Genomic DNA, 9719 nt, shown 5'->3' with positions numbered 1-9719 from the left:
CACTCCAAGACGTTGCAAGATAATAAGCTTAACGGGTAAATGAAACCGTTTCAGAAAGCATTTGAGGGAAAATCCACTTTAAGTTAAACTGCTCACAAAAGTCATGTAAAACAAGCAGACATGGCTGCATCTTTAAGGGGCACAAATGGATAAAATGGAGCAGCACCAGCCTTTAAAATCAGGTTTAAACCCACTAAAAATACATGGGAGTTTGGTGTGAATCCCAAACTAGGTCTCAATTTATAAGTCTCTGTTTTTAAATCAAACCAGTTTGTTCAGGTTTCTCGCTCCAGTCTACATGACACTGCAGATTCTGGATCGTCCTTCTGTGTCCTCCAGGCTCTTCTTGTCCCGGACCAACACGGCCTGGTTTCCAAAGCTGCTGTACCAGGCCGACTGGCTGCGGTTCAGGTAGGTGGAGGGAGGGGTTGCCTGCAGGTCCTGCTGCTGCTGCTGCCAGATCAGCAGGGATGTGTCCCGGTACCTCAGCCGAGCAAATGCTTCCGACAGGGCCTTCTCTGCCAAGGGGGGACGACCAGGACCAGGAGGTTCCTCTGCAGCCGTCTGCCCCTCTACAGCAACTGGATAACAGTCAGACATGTTGGAGTTGTCAGCGCTCCATAGACCAGCATGGTGAGAAGAGAACTGTCCAGAAGCAGGATGGCCTGGCCCGGTCTGCACCGGCTAAGGCCAAAGTCTTTCTCAGTCATGTTCAAACACCTGAAGAGTCCAGTTGCTTTTCTGATTCTTCAGGAGAACCTGAGGGAACAAAACCAGGTCAAAACCGGTGATCTGTGAGTTTAAACTGAATCCACAATGTTCTTGATCATACTCACATAGTCGACTTTTTACTTTAGTAACATCTTTAATCAAAGGTGGACACGCTTTCCCCGAACTTTTGACTGGTACTGTATATTTGAAACTTTTATTTTTGTAATTGAGTTAATTGTACACAAAGAAAATGGAGGACTAAATTATGTGATATAAGATGTATACGGTGCAATGTAGTAATAATACTAATTTACTGTAGTACATAATATAGTACAGCAGTAAAACGAACAGAATATCAAATATAATATTCTACAGTATGGTGTTGTATGTAATATATACAGTATTATATTAAGTATAAACATGTAATATATCAGTCCTTATTGTCATTTAGTCTGAAGGATGAATCTGATGTTGAAGTAAAGCGAAGCTGGTGAGACCTTCAGGTGAGCTGGTTTAACTCAGTGCTACTGTATGAACGCAAACAGACTCACATCAGTACCAGCTGGGTCATCCCCGTGTCCCTGTCGGTTGCCGTACAATCACCATATCGTTAAGCTCTCGGTTTTGCCGTTAAACTACCTGAGACTCTCCGCTCACACACACACACACACACACACACACACACACACACACACACACACACACACACACACACACACACACACACACACACACACACACACACACACACACACACACACACACGAGCTAACGGATTTTAGCCGCTTAGTTTAAAGGCTTAACGTTACACTTCGTCCTGATGCTACTGAGATAAACACGTAGCTTACGTTTACGGCCGTTAGGGCGTCACTACGTCAGAGCGTGATACCATCAGAAGATAAACTGTGACGTTTTATATCTTTTCTTCTCTGTTTTATGACAGTTTAGCTGCTGATAGTATAATTAGCATGCTGCTACTGCGGAGAAGCTGCTGTCATTGCATCCAATAGCAACGGTGTGTCTGCAAACTGCATCCGGGTAAGAACACACAACACAGCAACAAAGGTTCCTCTTCTTCTTCTTTAGCTTTAAAGGCATCTTGCGTCCTCAGTGTTGCACTACTGCCATCCTCTGGAGTGAGATAACTCCTACAGTTTGTCAGATTCCTAACCAAACATCCTTTCCAATTGGAATAACCTTCTTAGGGCTGCAATTAACAATGTGTTTACATCAACAGTTAATCTGTTCATGTTTTTTTCAAATAATTGTTTTGTCAATACAATGTCAGAATAGTGAGTGAATAGTGAAACATGTCCTGCCGAGTTATTTCTCAGAATTTAATTAACCATAAATTATACCATTACTAATATTTGTAGTAAACATTATTAATTTTTCTTAGTGTTTGTTAGTAAATATTAAGTTAAGTTTATTTAATTTCCAAATTTCCAACCATTTATCAGTGATGGTTGGAAGTGTTACCAGTATGTTTTTTGTCCAGTATGTTTCTGACCAACAGTCTAAAGCTATTCAGTTTATGATAATAATAATGTTTATTGATCCCCAGTGGGGAAATTACAATTTGCACTCAATTTGTGTTAGAATACACTACACACAGACCTGAAATACACACACACACATGCACTCATGCACAAATGGCGAGATGTCAGAGTGAGTGGGCTGCAAAGTACTGGATCAGCGTCCTGAGCGGTGGGTTGGGGTACAGTGCCTTGCTCAATAGCACCTGGCAGTGCCCAGGAGGTGAACTCCACACTCCATACTTCGGTCCGTACAGAGTCCTGATCCAGCGACCCTCCGGTTTCCAACCCAACTCCCTACGGACCGAGTTACTGCCATCCGCTTTATTATCATCTGTAAAAAAATAAAAATAAATTCTAACATTTAAGAAGCGTGAAACCCAAAAATATTTGGCTTTCTTGGCTTTAAAAAATGACTAAAACGATTATTAGGGTTATTTTCTGTTAATTGATCAGTCAAGTTATCGCCTAGTCTTTGCAGCTCTAGTTGGTATAACACCTGCCATTGGCCACTTATTTCAGATGGCATTCTTCTCCCCTTCCTCTATCTCTGCTATCTATTTTGCAAGGTCAATATCGCTGCATCCTGGGCATGATTGGGACTGATTTAAAGAGCTTATATTATACTCCTTTTCTGCGTCATATTTGTACTCTTGGGGTCTACTAGAATAGGTTTACATGCTTTGATGTTCAAAAAACATTGTTTCTCATACTGCCCATCCCAAAATGTTCATGCATAATCCCTAAAATTATTATGTTTTAATAAGGAATGAAGTAAGAGATGGATTCTAAACATTTGAAATATAGCACTTAAATGTTTGTAGTTACAAGGCAGTTGTTTAATAAATCTATCACTGCCAGCGCTGTATTGTTCTTCCTTATATAGACGTTGTTTTCTACCAAAAATGTTTTGCGCTGTTCAGGGGATACTTGGCAAAAAAAGTTCAAAATTTTCTTTTTTTCTTAAGTTTGAGAAACACTGGTATAGACCGAGCTGCGGGACCCCAAAATGGCAGTTGAGTTCAAATGAGACATCACCGCGACCATTAACACACACACACACACACACACACACACCCTGGCCGGGCACAGTCCAAAGAAGCTACGTGGCCCCTATCTCTCCGTCCCACCACCTGTGGGACTCTGACTGTTGTTTGTGCAAATGCACCAAACAAGAGGTTGGAGTGTTTGGCCTTCTTGGAGACTTTGAATGGAGTCCTGTATGGGGCTCCAGTAGGGGAATCCACATGGTACCAGAGCACCCAGGCCAAAGGTCAATGATCGTTTTTATAATTGTTTCATCTGATCTGAGGCCGTATGTTTTGGACAATCGGGTGAAGAGAGGGGTGGAGCTGTCAACTGATCACCAACTGGTCTACACCTTTGTCTCCTCCAGACTGGATTACTGTAACGCACTTCTAATCGGGATCCCTAACAAGAGTCTGCAGAAACTACAGTATGTTCAGAATAGTGCTGCAAGGATCCTGATGAGAGTGCGAAAGTGCGACTACATCACACCCATTCTCCACTCACTTCACTGGCTTCCCATTTCTGCTAGGATTGAATACGAGGTCTCAATTCTCACCCATCAGTGCATCTATGGAAATGCTACCCCCCCCCCCCCCCCCCCCCCCCCCCCCCCCCCCCCCACCCCCACCCACCTGAAAGAACTACTCACCCTGTCTCACTACAACACGATCCCTCCGCTCAAAAACCCTCCAACCGCTCCTATTCCCCAGAACTAAGCTCAGCACCATGGGTGATCGTGCCTTCTGCTCTGCCGCTCCTGGGACGTGGAATGCCCTCCCTGACCATCTGAGGGCACCACAGACTATTGGGACCTTTAAAAAATATTTGCACTATTTATGTATATTTCAAACTGATGTTTTTACCTTGCTTTTATGATCTTACCAGTAGCACTTTGAGGCTTGTCTTAAATGTAAAGTGCATTACAAAGAAAATGTATTATTATTATTATTATTTGGAGGAGGCCCCTGTTCGACAGACTTTCAACTCACACCTCTGGGGGCATTGAACCGGAGTGGACAATGTTCAAAGTTTCCACTGCTAAAGCTGCGGTGGAGAGCTGTGGTCTTAGGGTCTCAGGTGCCTCAAGGGGCGTTAACCCACGTACACCCTGGTGGACACCGGTGGTCAGGGAAGCCATTCGACTGAAAAAGCTGTCTCTCCGGGATATGCTATCCTGGAGGGATCCAGAGGCAGTTGCAAGGTACCGAGGAGCCCAAAGGGATGCAGCCTCTGCCGTGAAAGAGGCAAAGCAGTTAATGTGGGAGAAGACATGGAGAAGGACTTCTGGTTGGCACCAAGGTGCTTCTGGAAAACTGTCTGCCACCTCAGGAGGGGGAAGCAGGGAATCATTCATGCTGTGTTCAGTAGAGATAGGATCCTGTTGACCTCAACTGAGGAGGTAATGGGGCGGTGGAAGGAACACTTTAAGGAAGTCCTAAATTCAGCTAACACGCCCTCTATAGTAGAAACAGAGCATGAGGATTATGGCAGATTGTTGTCATTTTCCCTGGTGGAAGTTGCTGCGGTAGTTAAACAATTCCGCAGTGGCAAAGCCCCTCTAAATCTAAAGATGTATGGATGGATGGATGGTTCATTATCCCACCAATGGCCTTGGTGCAAGACTGCACCCATGCTTAGCTGGCACAAAAACCTGCCAGGTGACAGGGCTAGTTTTGAAAGAAAAGAATGGCTTGGCCTGGTCTGTCAGGCCATGTCCTGCGTACAAATCTCAAATAGAGGGGCCCCCTTGCCCTGTGTGGAATATGCACTCAAAATGTAGATAAAGTAAGTAAAATATATTGATTGTGCAGTAACATGTTCCCTGTTTAGGAACAATGTGTGTGTTGTAGGGGTTGGGAGTGATGTAATGATATTTTAGGGTTAATTTTGTTTATGCAATAACAATATTGTTTACAATATGACAACATATTGAGGAATATATCATACAACTGTTTGTGATAAATTTTGTTTAGTTTTACTGAATATCTGGAGGTTACATTTATGCTGACATTTAAACACCTGATGCTCCTGCGAAGGGTTTAATTAGTTTGTTTAATTGCCCACTTTTGGTGTTACAGCCATCTTGCACTACTTAAATATTAACATAGTTTGTTGCGCATCTAATATTTTTTTAACCAAACCACTGCCACACTATTGATGTTGCTCTACTTTTTGGAACTAACTCGTCCTCCACCGTGGAGCAGGAAGCCACTTCGTTTTCAGTCATTTCCGTTGTTGCTGTCAATAACAGTTTGACGTCATTATGCCAACAAAGTCAAATATTGCCATTATTACGATATTCATTTTTTGTGAGATATTTGAAATCCAGAAACAATATGACATGGCACACCCCTAGTATGTTGCATGTAAACACACGGACTGAGTCTTGTGGTGAAAGGGCAAAGCAACCCTGCAGGCTCCACCAATCAGACGGCGGTGTTTAGGTTGAGGACAGAGAGTGGGCTGTTGGTCTTCAGTCTGTCTCATCATGTCGTTCTCTCAGCTGCTCCTCTGCTGTCTCACTGCTCTGTCTCTCCACTGTCTGCCAGGTAAGACAGGTACATTCATACTTCACTCATACTCCTCAATATATTTACTTTTAATATCTGTGTGTTTTAATTTCCTGATGTCATCTATAAAATGTCAGAAATGTTGACTCGATTACTATAATGATATTCTCTACATCAGCTAATCAGTTGAATAACTCATTATTAAGTGCTATTTGCTACATCTATGATGTTGATGATAGGATGTTTGATTGACAGTTATGTGATGTCCGACAGCTGTTGATACAGCTACAGCTACAGCTACACATCAATGATCAATAATAATATTGTTCAGATGTATTTGAATAGAGAGACTCTGCTCTGCTGTCTGACTGTTACTCTGTTCTTTCATGGTGTTTATTTTAATGAGTGACCTGCAGCTGTTCTAAGTCTAAATGTTAATGTGATGCAGTGTTAGCATGAGATGCTAACAGAGCTCTAGGCACTGACCTCTGACCTTTACAGACCCGTCTGACACTGACACACAAAGGGGTCACTCTGCTTCACATGAACTACTTCATAACTTCGCAAATCATCAAGTCATCCAACATCGCTTTTTGGGGATAAAACAGAAGTTCTGACATGTGTCTATATGCAAGGTCTTCATAATTTAAAAGGGAAATTACAGTATTGTTCAGACCTGGACCCTATTTATCCAGGTTTTAGTGTCTTAGTGACTAATGGGGGACAACAATTTCTAAATTTATACAGTATTAAACAAGAGCGCTGTAGCTGAGTACCTAACTTTTTTTAACCAAAGAAGATTACGTAAAGTCTATGAAAGTGTGTTTGCTGTGTTGCTCATACAGGTTGCAGTTGTTTCTTGTTGTGAAATGGATCAGATTCAGACACTGTGTGTGTGTGTGTGTGTGTGTGTGTGTGTGTGTGTGTCTGTCTGTCTGTGTGTTAGGAGGCTGTCTGCAGTGTTTTGGTTGTAATGTAGGTGGTGGTCGGGGGCGGGGCTACGTGGAGCTGGGCTGCAGCCAACCAGAAATCATGAACTGCAGTCGAACAGAGAGAGGATTCAAACTCCGACTCTGCATCACAACGTACAGCAGTCAGTAGCTGTCTGTCCGTCTGTCTTTCTTTCTTATGTTTTGTTTTGTTTTGTGTTATGTTGTGGTGTTTTTGTCTGTCTCTAAATACTACAATTCCCTTGAGCCTTGGCTGCTGTTGTTGAGAATGACATTAAAAAAAATAAACTTTGGAAAAACTGATTCAGAATCAGAAAGTGTATTATTTCAAAGAACAAGTCAGTATTCTCAGAGGTGTTATCTTCAGCTCACCGTTAATGTGAAGCTCTGTGATTAGCTGGGAGTCAAAGTTTTTTATTATTAGAGAAGCAAATGTTTTCTACCTCTGTGGTTTCTCTTTTGTTTCATGAACTGAACATGGAGCAGACTGAAGTAACTGCTAACATTTCACTGCTCTGTTGTTATTATTATTACTGTTATTATTAGGGATGAGTTTTGTAGTATTTTATCATGTGGACATTATCATCCCCCCTCCTCTCTGTGTCTGTAGAGTCTCTGGATCTGGTCTTGTCTCGAGGTTGTGCGACGTCTCGCCACTGTCAGCAGACAGAGCTTCCTGGAGTCTCGGTTGATTGCTGTGATTGGTCGCTGTGTAATGGCGGTTGGCAGTGGGCAGGGACGGTCACTACTGTCATCACCAGCTTTATCACCAGCTGGTGGTTTCTTCTGCAGGGACTCACTGAGAACTGATTCGGGATCAATTCTGGACCTCAGACTGAGGGTCGAACACATACTGAGCACAGTTCTTCTTCTGTTGTTTGGATTTTTATTCCCAATTTTTTCTTCTTGGGATTCATGAAGCAGACACTGTCATTGATGTTTGGGTTTAAAGTTCTTCTTGTTGACTTGACCATTCAGAGTTGGTTTCCGCGCTGCTTTTTTAATATGGCGGGGTTTATACACACATCCCTGCTGATTAAGTTACACCTCTGACCGAAAACATACCTCAAAACCAACCAAGTCCTCCAAACCATACCACCATGTAGGTTGTTTATTCCTTCCCTCTAATATGACCCACAGTAGCATTACATAAATTAACACCCCTAGCGGTGGCAGGACTTATGACCCACATGCACGTTCTCCATCCTCGAAACTAATCCAGAGAACATAGTGGTTTGAGGTTTTGAACTCGACGTTAACGTTGTGAAACGGTTGCATTTTGGTTTGCATCTTAAGTTTAGAAAAAGGTATTGGGTAGGTAAAAATCATTGCATTTGTTATTTTATTTTACTTCTGGTTACGCACATGACGGAAAACGTGACGTAGTTCCCTTTGTTCCGTAAAGTAAAAAAACCCAAAACTTTTAATTTACAAATGGGCCAAGAACTGGGTGAACATACTATGTTTGCTTGACCCATCCACCGATAGCACTGTAGGTAATAGGAAAATATGTACATGGTGAACTGTGCCTTTAAGAACTTTCAACCAGTTAATTTCATTTTTTTGATGGAAACAAAATCTTTAACAAAAATTAATATTCAAAGCAAAATATTTTTATATTGATGAAAACATGTTACTGATATTTATTTATTTTTAGAACAGGGCTGAGCAGGGCTTACTGACTCACCAGACTGATCATTTATGATGCTGTTAAATCTGCAAAATTGTAAATGTGCTGTAGTTCAAAATGGGGAACTAATTTTTGTTATTGTCACCTTTAAATGAAAGAAAATTCATTAAGAGACTAAAAACAAAACACAAATATATGTCATGTTGCCATGTTTTCATTTCATTATGACATAGTACATGTTTACAGAAATAGGAAATACAAATAACAATGTGTGTTGTATTTCCCTTACTTTCATGATTTTATTTTCCTCTTTTTAGGAAGAGGAACTCGGGGCGTCACAGAAATTGTGACGGGACAATCAATGGACAGTGCCTGATCCATGAAGTCACTAATTAAAAGTTAGGCACCAGCTGTAAGGTGAAGTAACCTCCTCCCTTACCCATTTCTGCAGTCTGCTGCTGCCTCTCAGTGGCCGCAGCAGAGGACTGCTGCTGTACTGATCATCCCTCGGGAAAGAAGACGTGTAACCATGATGTAGATGAGATGGGGGGGGGGCATGCAAAGTGTGCAAAATCTTTTTACTTCATTTTGATGTTGATGTGACTTCCTAATAAGATTGAAGATTTAAATTTATTTGAAATTGTAATTATTTTTTCTTTAAATAATTCAATATTTTGCCATCATGATGCTGATTCTAAACAGTCCCTGGTATTGAAGGAATTTCAGGTTTATTACATGCAATAATAAGGACGGACTAAACTTTTAGATGTTTTGAAATCAGTCCACTTTTTTCCTGCAAATTTTCTAGCTTCAGATGAGGGCTAAAAGGGTTAAAGTGTTCAAATACACATCAGCAAGTAAAGTGCTTGCTTCTGGTTTATGAGGGGTATAGGTGTAAGAAAGGTGTTCTGAACGTTAACCTCTGATATTTACTAGTGGAAACCGGAGCACCTGAGTGCTTCCAGCAGCTGAACTGGCACTGGGACCAGCCAGTGATAGGAGATGCATTTAGCCCTGAAGCAGGCACAGGAGTCCTGTGCCTCGAGACAGGCTCTTCACAATGGAAGGGATAGAGAAGGATGTAAAGAGGATCTTTGTGTCTAAGGGATGATGGGCCCTGAGCGACCATATCCGGAGGGGACGAGAGCCCAGCACATTCAGGTCTAGCCAAGCCATGTTGTCCTCGGAAGCAGCATCTCTAGCCTAACGATATCCACCAGCAGCAGGGCTCATTAGTATGCACCATGCAGCCGGTTCATGGTTTTCATACATAGATAGATAGATAGATAGATAGACAACAAGAGCACACACACACACACACACACACACACACACACACACACACACACACACA

General features: G+C 42.0%; 1 protein-coding gene and 1 long non-coding RNA gene across 4 annotated transcripts; one reads left to right on the top strand and one right to left on the bottom strand.

Annotated features, from left to right (window-relative positions):
* Positions 1–6: 6 nt before the first annotated feature.
* Positions 7–1809, bottom strand: brd3os (BRD3 opposite strand). 3 transcript variants are annotated; one of them, XM_032516751.1, is made up of 2 exons: positions 1560–1809; positions 7–759 (listed from the first exon to the last, which is right to left on the bottom strand). In XM_032516751.1, the coding sequence occupies exon 2, from the start codon at positions 598–600 to the stop codon at positions 295–297; it is 306 nt and encodes a 101-aa protein (XP_032372642.1). In that variant the 5' UTR covers positions 601–759; positions 1560–1809; the 3' UTR covers positions 7–294. The 3 variants fall into 3 exon arrangements, with proteins under 3 accessions (XP_032372642.1, XP_032372641.1, XP_032372643.1); XM_032516750.1 differs by lacking the exon at positions 1560–1809 and adding an exon at positions 1263–1389; XM_032516752.1 differs by lacking the exon at positions 1560–1809 and adding an exon at positions 837–1252.
* A 4898-nt stretch (positions 1810–6707) lies between these two features.
* Positions 6708–8966, top strand: LOC116690020 (uncharacterized). Its single transcript, XR_004332142.1, has 3 exons — positions 6708–6878; positions 7346–7576; positions 8683–8966. It is a non-coding gene; the product is annotated as an uncharacterized LOC116690020 (long non-coding RNA).
* The last annotated feature ends 753 nt before the right edge of the window (positions 8967–9719 follow it).

The sequence above is a fragment of the Etheostoma spectabile genome, chromosome 5, assembly GCF_008692095.1.
Source record: "Etheostoma spectabile isolate EspeVRDwgs_2016 chromosome 5, UIUC_Espe_1.0, whole genome shotgun sequence".
In the NCBI taxonomy this organism is placed as follows: domain Eukaryota; kingdom Metazoa; phylum Chordata; class Actinopteri; order Perciformes; family Percidae; genus Etheostoma; species Etheostoma spectabile.
Note: the sequence above shows the minus strand (reverse complement) of the source record. Positions and strands in the feature narration are given on the sequence as shown.